Source organism: Scylla paramamosain, chromosome 32, assembly GCF_035594125.1.
Source record: "Scylla paramamosain isolate STU-SP2022 chromosome 32, ASM3559412v1, whole genome shotgun sequence".
Lineage (NCBI taxonomy): Eukaryota > Metazoa > Arthropoda > Malacostraca > Decapoda > Portunidae > Scylla > Scylla paramamosain.
The window spans coordinates 10,827,654-10,847,380 of NC_087182.1; the positions used below are offsets into that span (position 1 = coordinate 10,827,654).

Sequence of the window (19,727 nt, forward strand, 5' to 3'; positions counted from 1 at the left end):
CCGTGGCTCCTGTCCAGACGACTGCTCCACAGTTATGTTCATTCCCATCCAGTTTTATCACAACCTCTTTCCTGCTTTGCGCAACCGTCTGTCATACACATGTTAGTGCGAGAAGGGTTATCACACTGATAAACGCTGTTTCTTGTGCCGGTGATAAAACCAACACCGTTCAGTAAGGGATGATTCAGAACCTATACCGAAATATAGCATAATTCCACTCATACGAGTATATTTACCAGTTGAAGCAGCTGCCAATCATAGTCTCTTCCTTGAGTCCGAATGAGAGACGGGAAGGATGTTGGCCCTGTTGAAGAGACAACGTCATCAGTTTGTGTGTTATTATTAAATATTCTTTCATAAAAAAAAAAAAAAAGGAAAAAAACTTTTGGGTCTGTATTTCATAAGTTGCATGAACCTATGTTTTAAGCACAAGTCGATAACATAGCTCCAGCCTTAATAATTAGGCAGTGGACACTTGCTGCTACTGTTAAGATGTTCTTAAGGACGATGAGGAGGCGCAACAAGCCTGCCTCAGACGACATGCTTCAAGATCCCCTGAGGCTGAAATGGCCCGACTCAACTCCATATACTCAACATGCAATATCAGCTGTACACTGTACGCCTCCATATTTACCATTCAACATATCTCGCCACGCGCTACCTAGATTACATATACGAGTCACATCGGCCTTTTAATAATAATAATAATAATAATAATAATAATAATAATAATAATAATAATAATAATAAAAACTATTAACTATGGGCAGACTTTTATAAACTTACATTCTAGACAAATTCTTGACCTTTCCCTAACCTCTAATCCTTTTGCTTACACCGACTATGTCTTCTCCGTTGCGCTCCTTCGATTACAACCTCCTATCTATATCTCATTCTGTCATTCCAATTCTCTTTATAATCTTCCAAAGCGGAGGTACCTCTGGTGTTTTGCTTCTGCCAGTTGAGGAGGTATTATTTTGATCTTCCACGGAATAACTACTGCTTACATGTTGACCATATAACGGACGTGATAGTGTCTGGTGTGTAGGCGTACACATTCCTCAGTCTTTCTCTCGACATGATAGAGAGATGTCCCAAAAACACCTGAGCCTTCCTTTTCCTGAAACTCATGCGCTTTACATTAGTACCTGAAATCATGGCAAGAATGTTGTTCAACTAGCCAAAAGTTCCTTCATCAATAAAAAATGTCAAAATCTCTTTAGACCTAATTCTCCTAGCGACCTTTGGCGCTTAGACAAAAATATCTCCTACAACTTTTCTTCTATATCTTTTCCTCCTCTACTTCAAATTGATGGTACCCTGAAATCTCACCTATCTCTTAAGTTAAACTCTTCGCCCACACCTTTACTAAAATTACTACCTTGGATGATTCAGGCCTTGTTCCTTTCTCTCCTCCACACTGCGACTATTTCATGACTCATATTAAGATGATGTTAATGATAAATGATGTTTTCCCATGCCTTCGCTAGCCTTATGTCTCGGAAGGCTTATGGACTTGATGTGGTCCCTCCTATTGTTCTCCGAAACTGTGCCTCCATCCTTGCACCTTGTCCGTTCAAACTCTTCCAACACTGTCTGTCAGTATCTACCTTTCCTTCCTGCTGGAAGTTTGCCCACATTCAGTCTCCTCCTGAAAAGGGTGATCTCGCTAATCCTTCAAACTACCGACGTATTGGTTTAATTTTCTGCCTCTAAAGTTTTTTTAATCTCTCCTCAACAGAAAGATTCTTAAACATCTATCATTTCACAACCTTAAATCTGACCACCAGTATGGGTTTCATCGTGGTCGATCTACTGGTGATTTTCTTGCCTTCCTTACTGAGGCTTGGTCATCCTTTTTTAGGATTGCCTTAGACATATCAAAAGCATTTGACAGAGTCTGGCATAAAGCTTTGATTTTCAAACTACTCTCCCACGGCTTCTATCATTTTCTTTGTAACATCATCTCAAGTTTCCTTTCTGACCGTTCTATCACTGGTATGGTAGACGGTCACTGTTCCTAAGGTTCTCTCCTGTCACCCATTCTCTTCCTATCATTCATCAATATTTTATTAATCTACATAAATGAAACTACTCTGCACTTTTCCATGTTTTTTTTTTCTTTGACATCCAACTCTTCAGGAAGTAAGTATATAACTCACACAGGGAAGCCACAGAACGCCTGACTTCTGTTTTTTTTTTTTTTTTTTCTGATTGAGACAGCAAACTTGATGTAGATCAATGCCTCAATAACCCAATTACTCCATATATGCGGTCACAACCTTCCAGATAATTACCCCTTCTTCTTCAGTGACATTCAACTGCCACCCTCTTCTACGTACGGTGAAAATCCTCAGTATGCCCTTCACTAATAATCTAAACTGGAAACTTCAATTCTATTCTCTTGCTAAAAACAGCTTCTATGAAGTCAGGCTTTTTGAGTAATCTCCTTAACTTTTTCTTACACTCCCAACTGTTAACTGAACAGGGCTTTATCGTCCATGTATGGAGGACGCTTTAAATGTATACCGGGTTCCACTCATAACGCTCTCTTGAACAGGGTGGAATCAAAACCATTTTGTTTTATCAACTTCTCTATTCAGACTTGCTATCTTCATCATCTCTCTCATCGCCGCATTCTTACATATTTTGCTATCTTCTATCTCGACTTTCATGCTAAATGTACTGAGCTTAATAACTGTATGCCTCCCCTCTTCCCGTGGCCTCTCTGCACAAAACTTTCTTTCTCTCACCTCTATTCCTTTCATTTCTCTAATGCAAGAGTTCTCCGGTATTCTCAGTCTTATAATGGGAGGATTTCAAGACACTTCTTCAATTTTGGATAATTCTGTTGTCTTTTATTCTTTAGGGACTGGCACCTCACTGAGCCTTTCTTCGCATTTGTGTAACCCCTTGGCCAGAGCCCCTCTTGCATATATGTATATATATATATATATATATATATATATATATATATATATATATATATATATATATATATATATATATATATATATATATATATATATATATATATATATATATATATATATATATATATATATATATATATATATATATATATATATATATATATATATATATATATATATATATATATATATATATATATATATATATATATATATATATATATATATATATATATATATATATATATATATATATGTGTGTGTGTGTGTGTGTGTGTGTGTGTGTGAAAGTTTACTCTTTTGTTGGATGATCACCTCAACAGGAATCAAAGAATTCACGATGAGTGCTCTTAGATCGTATGGCATTTTTTTTCGGATCTCTATAACTTTTGAGTGGTAAAGAACAAACCTTGTTACTCAGTACCTTAAGAATCTCATTCGTTGATACATAAACTCGACACAACCTTACAGACAACTAGTACCCTATCTTCTTTAATGACACTCAGCTAACTTCCGCATCTACAGTGAACAAACGTGAGTTATCTTAATCTTACAATGCTAAACGGAAAGTTCACTTTTCATATTTTACTAAAGCAGCTTCCTTAAATTCTTTTCCTCCGCTCAGTTGTTAATTCATACAGTTACCTTAATGAGTACGGTTTCTTTGCATGGAGAGATTTCAGTCAGAATGCATTACTAAATAGAATGGAGTCAGAGCCTTTTAACTTTTTATTACCAACAAACTTGACCTTTTCCTAATCTCTAATCCTGCTTATGCTGTCACCCTCTCTTCTCCGGTGGGCTCCTCCGATCATAATCTCATATCTGTATCTTGTCCTATCGCTCCAATCCCTCCTCAGGATCCTCAAGGCGAAGGTGCCTCTGGCGTTTTGCCTTTGCTAGTTGGGGGGACCTGAGGAGATATTTTGCTGATTTTCCTTGGAATGACCACTATTTCCGTGTCAGAGACCTGTCCTTGTCTGCCGAGCGCATAACACAGGTGATAGTGTCTGGCATGGAGGCGTACATTCCTCACTCTTTTCTAGATTTAAAGCTTTCAAACTTGGTTTAACACAGCTTGTTCTCGTGTTATACATGATAGAGAGGTGGCCCACAAAAGGCACTTAAGCCTTCCATCACCAGAATCTCATGCATTTTATACTTCTGGCCGGAACCATGCCAAGTCTGTTCTCCAACTAGCCAAAAATTCATTCATTAACAGAAAGTGTGAAAATCTTTCATGATCTAACTGTCCTCGTGACTTCTGGCATCTAGCCAAAAACATCTCCAATAACTTTGCTTTTTCTTCTTTCCCTCCTTTATTTCAACCATATGGCACCATTGCTATCACATCTATCTCTAAAGCTGAACTCTTCGTTCACACCTTTGCTAAAAACTCTACCTTGGACGATTCAGGGCTTGGTCCTCCCTCTCCTCCATCCTCTGACTACTTCATGCTACTTATTAAAATTCTTCGCAATGATGTTTTCCATGCCCTCGCTGGCCAAAACACTCGAAAGGCTTATGGACCTGATGGGGTCCCTCCTATTGTTTTCTGAAACTGTGCCTTCATGCTTGCACCTTGCCAAGTCAAACTCTTCCAGCTCTGTCTGTCAACATCTACTTTTCCTTCTTGCTGGAAGTTTGCCTACATTCATCCTGTTCCTAAAAAGTGTGACCGTTCTAATCCCTCAAACTACCGTCCTATTGCTTAAATTTCCTACCTATCTAAAGTTTTTTTTAATCTATCCTCAACAGGAAGATTCTTAAACATCTATCATTTCACAACCTTCTATTTGATCGCCAGTATGGGTTCCATCAAGGCCGCTCTACTGGTGATCTTTTGGCTTTCCTTACTGAGTCTTGGTCACCCTCTTTTAGAGATTTTGGTGAAACTTTTGCTGTTGCCTTGGATATGGATATGCCAAAAGCTTTTGATAGACTTTGTCACAAAGCTTTGATTTCCAAACTACCCTCCTACAGATTCTATCCTTCTCTCTGTAACTTCATCTCAAGTTTCCTTTCTGACCGTTCTATTGCTGCTGTGGTAGACGGTCACTGTTCTCCTAAATCTATTAACAGTGGTGTTCCTCAGGGTTCTGTCCTGTCACCCACTCTGTTCTTATTATTCATCAATGACCTTCCAAACCAAACTTCTTGTCCTATCCACCACTACGCTGATGATACCACCCTGCAAAATTTTCCGTATTTTCATAGACGTCCAACCCTTCAGGAAGTAAACATTTCATGCAGGGAAGCCACAGAACGCCTGACTTCTGATCTTTCTAAAATTTTTGATTGGGGCAGAGCAAACTTGGTATTGTTCATTGCCTCAAAAACTGAATTCCTCCATCTATCAACTCTACACAACCTTTCAGACAACTATCCCGTCTTCTTCAGTGACACTCAACTGTCCCTCTCTTCTACACTGAATATCCTTGATCTGTCCTTTACTTATAATCTGAACTGGAAACTTTACATCTCATCTCTAGCTAAAACAGCTTCTATGAAGTTAGGTGTTCTGAGACGTCTCCGCCAGTTTTTCTCACCTCCTCCAGCTGCTAACTTTGTACAAGGGCCTTATCTGTCCATGTATGGAGTATGCTTCACATGTCTAGGGGAGTTCCATTCATACCGCTCTTCTAGACAGTGCGGAATCAAAAGCTTTTCGTCTCATCAACTACTCTCCTCTAATTGACTGTCTTCAGCCTCTCTCTCATCGCCGCAGTGTTGCATCTCTAGCTGTCTTCTACCGCTATTTTCATGCTAACTGCTCTTCTGATCTTGCTAACTGCATGCCTCCCCTCCTCCCGCAGCCTCGCTGCACAAGACTTTCTTCTTTCTCTCACCCCTATTATGTCCACCTCTCTAATGCAAGAGTTAACCAGTATTCTCAATCATTCATGCCTTTCTCTGGTAAACTCTGGAACTCCCTGCCTGCTTCCGTATTTCCACCTTCCAATTACTTGAACTCCTTCAAGAGGGAGGTTTCAAGACATTTATCCATCAATTTTTGACTACCACTTTGGACCCTTTTCTGGGACAGGCATCTCAGTTGGCTTTTTTTTATTGGATTTTTGTTGCCCTTGGCCAGTGTCCCTCCTACATAAAAAAAAAAAAAAAAAAAGCTGCAATATACACATTAGAGATGTACCTGATGTCAGAATTCAGAGATCCGCGGACGCGGATGTGTAGTATGAGGATGTCATGGTACATATTTTGCGGGTACACACACACACACACACACATACACACATTTACAATCTCTCTCTCTCTCTCTCTCTCTCTCTCTCTCTCTCTCTCTCTCTCTCCTTACCAGCCAGGCTACTTTCCTTCATACTTGATTACTTATGCAATATTATGTTATATACAGTAGTATTATACAGTATATACATACATACATACATACTTTTACATATATAAATGATGCATATATAGTCACTATGTAAAATTCTCTCCCTCCTTCTGCCCTTCTGCAAAACTCTTGACACATTAGATTATTTAAATTTGATAGGAAATAAATAAAAAGGTGTAATTTTAGTAGATAATTAAGTAAACATGCATTAATTTATTTTCTTCAACTATGTAATCCATGTACTCTGTAGTCTGTAGTGTATAAAATGTATCTTCCACACCCTCTTTGTGTGTGGTGCGAATGCGGATGCGTTAGCGAATATTTATTTCATCACAAATGCGAGTGCGGATGCGGATGCGAATGTTTAATTTTATCAAAACTGCGGATGTGGACGCGGATGCGGGAGTTAATTTTGCGGATATTCGGCGGTTGCGGATGCCGATGCGGATACACCTCTAATACACATATACTACTGTGAAAATATAAATAAATAAATGAATAAATAGATAAAACATTATAACAAAAAAATAAAGAAGCTACAAGAAGCCGTCTGGCCTTCATACCTAACTATTTTCGTCTATTGTCTTCATTCATAAATTTGTCTAATGTTCTCTTAAAGCTCCCTAATGACTCAACACGACCAACTTGATTACTGAGTTTATTCCATTCCTATCTCTCTCTTCTTTTTTTTTTTTATCTAATTTCTTCAAGCTTCAGCTCATTATTTCCTATCCTATCCTGATTGCTGACTCTGGTGATTTTCCTTATGTTACTAACCCTGAGGCTATTGCTTGAACCTGCCACGTGACAGGCATACATATCAGGTAATACTTTACAGCTTTCCATCCGTGAAGTGTCGAGGAACTAGTATTGTTATCAATAACTGATAATTTAGCTGTGGAACGTGAATACCTATTTAATTTAAAAGAAAGAGCTATATGATATATATGCATTTTTTACATTTTTTTTTTTTTTCATTTTCCAGTTGGTCATGATCTGATAAACTTTAGGTATGGGCATACCTTTGTGATTTAAGTGACTTATCTGAAGAGGAATGTTAATTAGAAAATTTTGCCTCCTCTCTTGTGGCTGAATAAATACACACTTTCTTTAATAAATTCAAGACTACTTCATAATCATATCCCTCAATAAATAATTCTTATGTTAATAAATTGACCTAATACGTTCGATAATTTATCCACATCATCCAGTTAATCCCTCCGGTTTACTATGCTATCAGATTTCTCAGAGGATACCTTGCCCTCCCTTGAGAATTGAGTTTTGCCTCAATTCTCAGAGAAGAACAGGGTATCCTGAAATCAAATAGTTCTCATTTTGGTCTTCCTGAGGAATTACTTGTTGCTGAGGATAATTTTGTTGTTGTTGTTGTTGTTGTTGTTGTTGTTGTTGTTGATATTATTATTATTATTATTATTATTATTATTATTATTATTATTATTATTATTATTATTATTATTATTATTATTATTATTATTATTATTATTATTGTTATTATCATTGCTATTATTTCCTCACACTTCTGCAGTTAATTTAAATACTTTTGTAAGCTCTCAGATTTTGCACTTAAATATTTTATTTGTTTCTGGATTTCTGCAGGCATGTCGAACGTATAAGATCGTATTTGCCGTCCGAAAGAACCCACAGAAACGTAAACACAGCCAAATCATAGGCAAGGAATCTTTAAAGACGAGGACGGCCTTTCTAAGAACCCAGTGATGTGCTACTTGCCTACAGTGACAATGAATTTGTGGGCGTATGTTGTTTCGACCGAACAAGGACACTTTTCATCGCAAATCTTATGAAAGAGGAAATCCAGAATAAAACAAATGGGAACTAACATAACTTGTAGCGGAAGTTATAACCATTTTGTCCTACCTGGCCACTGTGGAAGCATGCAAGGATGTCCCAGTGATGACTTTCGTGATTTCCACTCCAAGGTGAGCCGGGTGATAAACCAGTAGAGACAATTGCTTTCCATAACAATGGGTGTCAGTTCACAATGTGTCTTGTTAGACACATTGTGAAAACTGCTGGGTTGTTTTTGGAATGGTCTCATATTTTGAGGCTCAGATAATTCTATTCCTAAACCTAGTTTATCTTAAGTTAATAGTTTCCACACTTTATACTAATCAGGAAACTTGAATCTTGATGTAGAGTTCATAACTCCGTAATGGGTCCAGACAACTATCTGCTTACTGATTTCCTTTCTTTAGATAAGCATTCTGTTTTTTTTTTTTTTTTTTTTTTTTTTTTTTTCCAAGAGGCCTGGTGCTTGAATTAAAATTATAGTATTTATCTTTATGCAAAAAAAAAAAATGTGAAAAAGCCCACTTATTGCCAATTCCCATATAGATGTCAGATAGAATGATAAAAAAAAAATTAAAAAAAACAGGGGATAAGTGTCTTGAAACCTCACTCTTGAAAGAGTTGAAGAAATACGAAGGAAGAAATACAGAAGCAGGCAGGGAGTTGCAGAGTTTACCAGAAAAAGGAATGAATGACTTTGAATATTGGTTTAGAGAGGTGCACAGAATAGGAATGAGAGAAAGAAGGAAGTCTTATGCAGCGAGGCCGCGGGAGGAGGAAAGGTATGCAGTTAGCAAGATCAGAAGGGAAATTAGCGTGGAAATAGCGGTAGAAGATAACAAGAGATGCAACATTGCGGCGATGAGAAAGAAATCGAAAACAGTCAGAGAAGAGAAGAGAAATTAATAAGACGAAAATCTTTTGATTCCACTTTGTGTAAAATAGCGGTATGAGTAGAAGCATGAGTATGTAGTGAAGCATACTCCATACATAGAAGGATAAGCCCCCTGTACAGAGTTAGCAGCTAGAAGGGTGAGAAAAACTGGCGGAGACGACTTAGAACGCCTAACATCATAGAAACTGTTTTAGTTAGAGATGAGATGTGAAGTTTCCAATTTCGATTATAAGTAAATGACAGACCGAGGATGTTCACTGTAGAAGAGGGAGACAGTTGAGTGTCATTGAAAAAGAGGGGATAGTTATGTAGAAGGTTGAGTCGAGTTGACAGATGGAGGAAGTAGTCATGCAGGTAGAGGTTGGGGGACAGCTAGGTAACAGTGACCATTGTGAAATTAGATGCAAATTAGAATGGGAGGAAACTTTTAGAAGTAAAAACACTAGTAAAATACCTGACTTTAGGAGGGCAGATTTTGAAGGATTAAAAAGGCACCTCCAAGGAGTTGACTGGCAACGGACGCAGAGGGAGGTAAGGTCCAGGAAGGAGTTAAAAGAGATAAGGTATGGTGAGGGATGTGAGGTGAGGTGTGAGGGTGAAGGGCAGGAGGAGGGGAGAAGGGTACGGAAGGGTCGGAGGAGTGAGAGAGAGGCAGATAATGTGTATGTCGGAGGGTCAGGTCATGCTGAGATGGGTGAGGTGAGGTAGAGGCGAGTAGAAGATGGAGTGAAGAGGATGGAAAGGACCGAGATGAGAAGATTAGGGGAAGTGAATGTAGATGAGATGTATAAATATTTCATTGATAAATTACATACAGGACAGTTAGCAAACATTCCTTACAGAGCAATAAGATCACAGAAAAATTATCCTAAATGGATGACTGTTAGGTTAAAACACTAAATAGGGCGAAAGAGAAGGCAGGGGAACAGTCAGGAGGTTAACGAGGAAAGCTAAAAACAATTATGAATTAAAGGTAGCCAGCCAGGTGAAGACAAACCCCAAGGGATTTTATCAAGTATATAAGACGAAAGAACAGAGAAACAATAGGCTCATTCAAGGCAGCAGATGGGGAGCTGGTTAGTTTTGGGAAGGAGATTAGTAAAATTCTGAACGAGTATTTTTAACTGTCTTCACCCAATAAAACATGCAGGAAATACCGAATAGTGAGATGTTCAGAGCAGAAGAGAATGACGAGCTGACAGATATTTCCATAACTAAGGAGATAGTGGAATAGGAGATAGATAGGTTGAAAATTTCAAGCCACCAGGACCAGTTGAAATATATCCCAGAGTACTTAAGGAATGCAAGGAGGTTATTAGTGAACCGTTAGTTTCTGTCTTTAGGAAATCACTTGAATCAGGTGGGATACCGTTAATGTAGAGGCAGGCTAATGTAGTACCCATCTTTAAGAAAGGAGATAAAACTTTAACGTCTAATTGTAGACCTGTCAGCTCAACTTCTGTTGTAGGTAAAATACAGGAGTCAATAATAGCGAAGAACATTAGGGAGCATTTAGACAAACATAACAGCATGGTTTCACGAAGGGGAAGTCTTGCCTGACGAACCTGTTAAGTTTTTACTGTAAGGTTTACGAGACGGCAGATAATGGTGATAGTTATGACATCCTATATCTGGACTTTACTAAAGCATTTGACAAGGTAGCTCATCAGAGGCTACTGAGAAAGGTTAGAGCGCACGGGATAGATGGGAGGGTGTCAGACTGGATAAGGTCATGGCTAAGCGACAGGGGGCAGAGAGTTTTAATAAACGGCTCTAAATCCGATAGGGGTCAAGTAATTAGTGGGGTGCCACAAGGATCAGTATTAGGGCCATTGTTGTTTGTAATATATATCAATGACTTGCATAGTGGAATTAGTAGTGATGTTAGTAAATTTGCGGATGACACAAAGATTAATTAGGTCAGAATCGGATGCCATCGCCTTGCAGGCAGATTTGGATAGGATGAACGAATGGACAGACAGATGGCAAATGCAGCTTAATATCAACAAATGCAAAGAACTTAGCGTAGATAGAGGAAACCCACACAGTAGGTGCACAATAAACAACGAAGCTCTGGTAGGTTCAGGGTAAGAAAAAGATTTAGGAGTTATAGTTAGCTCTGAACTCCGTCTAAGAAAGCAATGCACAGAGGTTAGAAACAGGGCAAATAAGGTATTACGATTAATTTTTAGGAGTGTTAAAAGAAGAAGTCCCGAAGTAATATTAAGATTATATTTGGCGCTGGTCATCTAGACTACGCTGTGCAGTTCTGGTTCCCATATTACAGGAAGGATATAGATCTATTAGAATCAGTCCAAAGGAGAATGACTAAAAGGATACAGGGGATGAAGAGTATTCCTTACGAGGGGAGATTGAAGCTGTTAAATTTGCATTATTTAAAGAAACGTAGGTTAAGAGGGGACCTGATAGAAATCTTTAAGTGGTATAAGGGTTATAACAAGAGGGGCGTAAGCAAAATTCTTAGGATCAGTAGCCAGGAAAGAACAAGAAATAAATGGTTCAAACTTGAGAAATTTAGGTTTAAGAAAGAGATAGGAAGAAATTGGTTCTCATATAGAGCGGTAGATGAATGGAACGGACTCAGTAATCTGGTTGTTGGTGCTAAGTCATTAGGGAGCTTTAAAAGAAAATTAGACAGAGTTATGGATGGGGATGATAGGTGGAAATAAGTAGGTATGATTCATACAGGGACTGCCATGTGTAGGCCTGATGGCTTCTTCAAGCTTCCCTTATTTCTTATGTTCTTATGTAATTTCGAAACATTCCAAGATTCGTGGGATTTTTAAGAGAATATATTGTGATTAAGATCATGCATAATTCAGATGCAGTATTTTTCAGGTTGTTCATGATGTAAAAATGTTTCTTCCACAATAGTTACAAGCTGCCTTGATCGTGCTACTTCTATCATTAGGAATTGTGAAATGCAATTATTTCATCTGTGTCTTTAGTTAATTCAGACAAAATTTATCTGGCAACTTGGTCATGATCATAATATATTGCTTGAAAGTAAGATTTACTCTCCATATCCTGGTCTACGCGTTCATAAACTCTCTCATAACTTCAAAACTGTTGTGTGGGTGACAGGCTGTTATGTAAGCATCAATAACATTATTACAATATACATTTATATATATATATATATATATATATATATATATATATATATATATATATATATATATATATATATATATATATATATATATATATATATATATATATATATATATATATATATATATATATGTATGTATGTATGTGTGTGTGTGTGTGTGTGTGTGTGTGTGTGTGTGTGTGTGTGTGTGTGTGTGTGTGTGTGTGTGTGTGTGTGTGTGTGTGTGTGTGTGTGTACTGTAAAATACGGATAAGATACTTACTTTTCTTTATAGAGAAAGCTGGTTTTCTATGTTCGAGTAATTTGTAGCGATTTTAATTATCTTCTATTTTAATTTTTTTTTTATTTTACCTGTTGCAATTCTAGATGTTACGTTCCTGTAGATAAATGATTTTGTTGCCGCACATTATATATATATATCTATATCCATCTATCTATCTATCTATCTATCTATATATATATATATATATATATATATATATATATATATATATATATATATATATATATATATATATATATATATATATATATATATATATAATTAGTAGTATTTAAACGGGACCGTGGCGCTATCACCACCCAGCTGGGATCGCGAAAACATCACTCAGTTGCATCACATCAGTTAAACTCACTATCTCCTATACTCTCGTATTCCCTTCGTCATCTTGGGTGGTTAAGCCTTTATGATTCAGTACTTTCGAGTTACCATCCCTTCATCCTTTTCATCTCTAACTCAGAAGCTTGACATGTTCTTGTAATCATGCTTTTTCATTTCGCATGCACATGATCACACTATTATACATAATTTCTTGAGCTGTATTCTCTGGGAAGCTACGATCATTTCCACATTGAACTTCATTACTTTTCATCCTAAATTGTACTATTATCATCGTCTAGCTGTTCTCAGGTAATTGCTCTCCAAACACCTCTATCTTGGCCTCAAGTTTAAAGATCTTACCTTTCAGCCAAGCGAAAGAGTTGGAACGACGATCCCCTCATACTTTCAAAAATTTGTCCTTATCCACCTTTTGGCTTACGTTTACTTTCATGGATCCTTCTTCCTTCAGTAGCCACACTCATTTAACGAATCTTTGCCACCTGTTCCATTCCATTTCCATTCAGATTCACGCCTATATCAGCACATCCTATACCACCATTCCTACTGCATTTCATTACTTTAATCTTTGTCTGTCTCATCTTCAGCTTTCCAGCTTTCCTGTATCACACACCCTCCAATTCTATAATTAGCTTTTACAGATTCACCATACATTATGTTATATATATATATATATATATATATATATATATATATATATATATATATATATATATATATATATATATATATATATATATATATATATATATATATATATATATATATATATATATTATATATATATATATTATAGTAGTATTTAAACTGGGGATCGTGGCTCTATCACCACCCAGCTAGGATCGCGAAAGCATCACTCATTAACTATACTACCATCTTGGAATATCCTCCGCTAGCAAGATTGCTACTCCATTGTACAGTGGTACTTAACTTACGAGCTCGGCAGAGGTCGTAACTCACTTTACTCGTATGTCAAATCAGTTTTCCCCATAAAAATGAATGGAAATGCCATTAATGCGTTCCTGCTCCCAAAAAAAAACATCCCATTTTTTTTTTTCTTGTTACTTGTTTTTAAAATACAGTAAACTGTCGATATAACGAACCACTGTTTACCGAATTTCGGATATAACGACCCCCGTAAGGCTATCGAACACTCGTTTTAAGAAACTTCGCAAATTACGGCATATTTCGAAAGTATCGAATGCTTGCTTTATTTTACGAACATTCTCTCTCTCTCTCTCTCTCTCTCTCTCTCTCTCTCTCTCTCTCTCTCTCTCTCTCTCTCTCTCTCTCTCTGTGTGTGTGTGTGTGTGTGTCATCGGCCACCGTCAAGGTCACTGGCTGACATAACCACAATCTCTCTCTCTCTCTCTCTCTCTCTCTCTCTCTCTCTCTCTCTCTCTCTCTCTCTCTCTCTCTCTCTCTCTCTCTCTCTCCATATGTGTTCGTTGTGTCGAGGGTTTACTGTAAAAACATGTATTCAAAATTAACAAATGTTTTATAAAAGCACGTGAAGTGAACGAGTAAGAAGAAGAATGCTGTGCGGATGTTGTGGTGTTCGCTGTGCGAACCAGCGGCTGTGTATCCGAAGCTCGCTTGTACTTCGGATTTTGCCCCGTAACTCAAAGCAAAAAATCAATCAAGCGACAGCTCATATCTCGAAAAGCTCATAAGCTGGGCACTCGTAAATCAAGGTACCACTGTACATGACACCGATACAATGGAACGTGTAATTTAGTTAGCAATAGAGTTGAAAATATCTTAAAAATATAATTTTCGTGAAATATATATATATATATATATATATATATATATATATATATATATATATATATATATATATATATATATATATATATATATATATATATATATATATATATATATATATAATAAACGGTTTATTATTCAGGCAGTTTACAAACTGAAAATGTACAGAAGGGGAAGCTAAGTCTAATCTAGGAGCGAAATACTATTTACTGATGATCAGTAAAGAAGTGCTATACGAATTATAAGTACAGTAGAGATTGAATGGAGCGAGGGAATAATATGAATTGAATACATAATATCATAAGAAATAGTAAAGCAACTTACCGTCAGAACAACAAGGGGGATGGTGTTGATGATGCCTCTCCTGATGTTATTAACCCAGGCAGGCTCGGGAGGCACCTCCATATACGATACCTAGAAAGGAAAAATAAACTTACCTTTCTTTCTATAAATAGCCGCCACCACTAAGGACTCGTGATTTAAAGATGCGTAATATGTGGAGCATCATAATGTTAGTTAAAAGTGAAGCACGCACACACACACACACACACACACACACACACACACACACACACACACACGCGTTCTACTTTTACTAGGTACATTCTCTCTCTCTCTCTCTCTCTCTCTCTCTCTCTCTCTCTCTCTCTCTCTCTCTCTCTCTCTCTCTCTCTCTCTCTCTCTCTCTCTCTCTCTCACCTGTGATGCATTGACGTGTACAAGGAAGGGTGTCTGCAGGAGGGCCGCGTCTTCTGGATCCATCTCACGATAGGGAAATCCTTCCTGTCTGAATCGAGAGCATGCGTCCTTGCCATTGCGCTCGCCTACTTCGATATCGTTGATCTGCAGAAAGGATAATTACGTTCAATGTTAATCACGTTATTTTGTTAATGTTTGCAAGGCGTAATTAATATGATTTCCAATGGAAAAGGATGGGGGGAAGAAAAAGGATGGGGGAAGAAAGTAAACGTGTTTTAAAAACGTGCAACTTAAAGAAATTTGTATCATTTCGCACCATCTGATGCTAACACATTAGCTGCAATGATTGGCAGGAATGAAGAAGAATAGAAAGGCAAGGTAATGTCAAGTTTACTAGTGGAAGAAGATATTATATTTGTATTTTACAATTAAATGTTCGATACAATTATGTTTCCTTTTTTTTTTTGTGTGTGTGAAGGAAATAAAATTAAAACATGTGCTAGGGAAGCAGTTTTAAATCTCTAAATAAAAGCATATGCTCAACTATTGGTAAAGCAAATGAAGATGAAGACCACCACTCAGTGAATAAGAATAAAATACAAATAAATCTCTTTATTGTCATGTGTTACACAATTGTATCCAACATGAAATTCTTAGCGGCTTGGAGCTCATAATTTAAAAGTAATAGAGTATATAATAGATTAATAGAGTAATGAAAAGATTAAGAGTATAAAAGATTAATAGAATTTTTACAAAAGAAATATATGTTCACCTATATTTACACAAGTTAAAAAGTAAAAGAAACATGTTCACCTTAAATATCATTACACTCCCTCACATCTGTTAAAAAGTAGTAAATTGTGGGGAGACAAAAGATTTCCTATATCTCAGTGTGCTGCTGGGGTCATTCTAGCACAATCATACTGTACGTGTAGGAGTTTGCTTCCGTCTTTTATTATCCTCACCACATGCTTCAGCACACCTTTTTGATGAAGCTTATTTTTTTTTTTTTTTATTTATTAATTTATTTCATTTTATTTTATTTATTTATTTTTTTTTTTTATGTATGAGGGACACCGGCCAAGAGCAACAAAACTAAAAAAGACAAAAAAAAAGCCCCAGAGAGGTGCCGGTCTCAAAACACAGTCAAAAGCGGTAGTCAAAAATTAAAGGATAAGTGTCTTGAAACCTCCCTCTTGAAAGAATTCAATTCATAGGAAGGTGGAAATACAGAAGCAGGAAGGGAGTTCAAGATTTTATTAGAAAAAGGGATGAATGATTGAGAATACTGGTTAACTCTTGCGTCAAGAGAGGTGGACAGAATAGGGGTGAAAAAAAAAAAGTTTTGTGCAGCGAGGCCGCGGGAGGAGGGTAGGCATGCAGTTAGCAAGATCAGAAGAGAAGTTAGCATGAAAATAACGGTAGAAGACAGCATAAGATACAACATTGTGGCGATGAGGGAGAAAAGCTGAAGACAGTCGGTTAGAGGAGAGGAGTTGATAAGACGAAAAGCTTTTGATTCCACCCTGTCTAAAAGAGCGGTATGAGTGGATTCACCCCCACCCGTAACATGAGAAGCATATTCATACATGGACGGATAAGGCCCCTGTACAGAGTTAGCAGCTGGGGGAGGGGGGTGAGAAAAACTGGTGGAGACGACTCAGAGCACTTAACTTCATAGAAAGCTGTTTTAGCTAGAGATAAGATGTGAAGTTGCCAGTTTAGATTATAAGTAAAGGACAGACCGGGCATGTTCAGTGTAGAAGAAGGGGACAGTTAAGTGTCATTGGAGAAGAGGGGATAGTTGTCTGAAAGATTGTGCCGAGTTGATAGATGGAGGAATTGAGTTTTTGAGGTATTGCACAATACTAAGTTTGCTCTGCCCCAATCAGAAATTTTAGAGAGATCAGAACTAAGGCGTTCTGTTGCTCCCTTGCGTGAATTGTTTACTTTTTTTTGGTTTCTGCACCTACTTCCCTTATTTTTTTTTTATAACTTTCTTTAGTTTGCTTTTATCTTGACCCGTTAGGTTTCCATTCTAGATAGTAATTGGATCATTTATAAGATGCACAAAAAGTGAAGTCGTTGATGACATTTCTTAGTGACCAAGTCCGTGTTACAAGTGCCTTTCAGTTGATCATCAATCATGTTGCCTAAATATTTGTTCTGGTTGACTCTTTCTACATCTTCTCCTTCAAATATTATCTGGTTAGCTATACTTCCTTTCTTCGTTCTAAAGTAAATCATAATTTCTTTTTTCTTTTTTTCTTTCTTTACATTCAGTTGCAAATCATTTATTTTACACCACGACTTACTCATGAACCCTTGCTAAAAAGTAGTCATCATTAATAATTTTCTTCATATAACTGTAATGCCTGCATATTTTATTACAGTGTACTGATTACCTTGGTTCCTACAGTCACCTGTGTATAAAGTGAACAACACTGGGGATATGACACACCTCTGAGAGTGTACTGATAACGATTTCACTTGACTTGACCTGGCCGAGCCTGATGTACTGTGAACGCTGTTAGAAAGCTATGAAAAAAAAAATAAATAAATAAAAAGGAAGCTATTTAAGTAGTTTGTTGAGTAAAATGTGGGATTGGACTGTATCAAAGGCCGAACTGAAATCTATAAACAGTATCCTAACTTTAGAATTTGGTTTGTCCCGGTGTTTGCTAACATCGTCCATTAGAGTCAGACTCGTATCATGAATGTTTGTATTTTTACAGTATGGAAATAGCCGCGGGTCTCGAATTAATTTTTGCATTTTCGCTCAAGTAATTTTTAAAATTATCCTCCATATATGTCACAACATTTGAGGCTAAGGCTTCAGGTCGATAATTAGGGAACACTTTAGAAAAAGCGATTTTTGGAACTGGTTTTAATTCTGTCTCCGTCCATCTGAGCGGCATCACCTTAGTGTATATCGCATTGGTTCCCAACCTAATTATCCAAATTACTCACAAGTGAGTAATTTGGATAATTTGAGTGGGTAATGGATGGCTGAGAATAAAGGCATTCACATTGTTTTGAATGTGCATACGTGTGTATGTTTGTCTACGAAAATGTAATTGTGCAGTATGAATGAGAGAAGGACACATCTCATACAGGATAAGCGGCAAGCAGTGGGTGCGACCAGGGTCTCTGCTGGGCACGACGGTGAATCGGTGAGTCACCGAGACAAAAAGGACAGAGGGGAGGGGTCCGCCGCCTGGCCCGAGTGCGGTTCTGTTCTACGTCGCCTTTGTAAATTGCTGTGCCTTTCCTGTTCTTTTTCTGTGCCACTGCAGCCGCATATAGACAGTGCCGTGTCATGGGAAAACTACCTGAGGTTGTGATTGTTGGAGTGACATGTATTACGTCCTTGTACTGTGCTATATCATGAAGTGTTCATTAAAGTGCCCGGTTTCGCAAAGTACATTCTTTGATTTCGTCTTTGCCTTTCTTGTCCTGGGCCTAATTGCGTCACGTTTTCCACCACCCCCATTCGGCACAGCCACATCGGACCCACAAACACTGGTGTTTCTGGCTACCGGAAGTCAAGACTAACTCAACTGTAAATTAGAAAAAAATGGAGACTGAGATTTATATTGGAATATCTTAAAAAATATAAATATGAAAAAAATGAGTTGGCAACTTTGCCTGAGATGCCCGACACGGGTAGGGGTGGCTAACTCTCAGTCGAGTGATCGCTTTCAACGGATTACCATCGTTTCTTTGTCATAGATTATACTACTGTACTTACACTTGATATGGATAACACAAATTCGAAGTCAGTAAACGGGTAATGTAATGAAAAAGGTTGAGAACCACTAGTGCATCGAGTCCTAAAACGGGGCTTATAAAACTCTAGTGCTTCCTTTTGTCCGTATGCCAGAAGAATTATGGAATCAAAGCATTCAAAACAAACGTTTCCGAAAAAAAAAAAATCCCAGTAGAAAATAACAAGACAAGCAACACTGCAATCGAGTCTGAGACACTGACTAGAGGTGGAGGTTCAAAGTTCCGGGATGGATACAGACTTCCTCCGTGAAGACCTCTCTCACGGTAAAGGAATATTCTGGTAATGAGTTTTTAATTTTTAAAAAAGCTTGATATGTATATTGACAAATTATCTGATGTAAAGAGCACAAAACGCCAATATCTGTTTCACGCAAAATATTGAAGGTGAAATGAAGTTAGAAGATGCCGGTTACTAACGTAATGTTACATAACGTTATATAAAATAATGAACTCCCTGCAAACGTTTTATGAGTTACTGAATAAGCATTAAATTTAGGTACTGTACACTCTAGGATATCTAGTTAGGTTTCGTATCCCATGCCAAAAGAGTTGCCCTTCCAGTCAGTATGCTAATCTTATATCTTACAAAATACGTCGCAGATTTCATTCTAGAAAACTGACAATGGTCGGTGAAAAGTTATAGCTACATCATAAAACATTGTTGAATAGTAGCTACTATATCATCCCTTTGCAAAAAGAATGCG

At 37.4% G+C, this 19,727-nt stretch overlaps 1 protein-coding gene across 1 annotated transcript in view; it reads right to left on the reverse strand.

The window, feature by feature from the left end:
* Positions 1-19,727, reverse strand: part of LOC135089178 (hemolymph clottable protein-like) — a 159,018-nt gene that overhangs the window by 138,034 nt on the left and 1,257 nt on the right. Inside the window, exons 3-5 of the mRNA XM_063984490.1 lie at positions 15,235-15,378; positions 14,860-14,949; positions 237-304 (exon numbers count right to left, since the gene is read on the reverse strand). Coding sequence (XP_063840560.1) covers positions 237-304; positions 14,860-14,949; positions 15,235-15,378 — 302 coding nt within the window. The remainder of the gene's footprint in view (positions 1-236; positions 305-14,859; positions 14,950-15,234; positions 15,379-19,727) is intronic.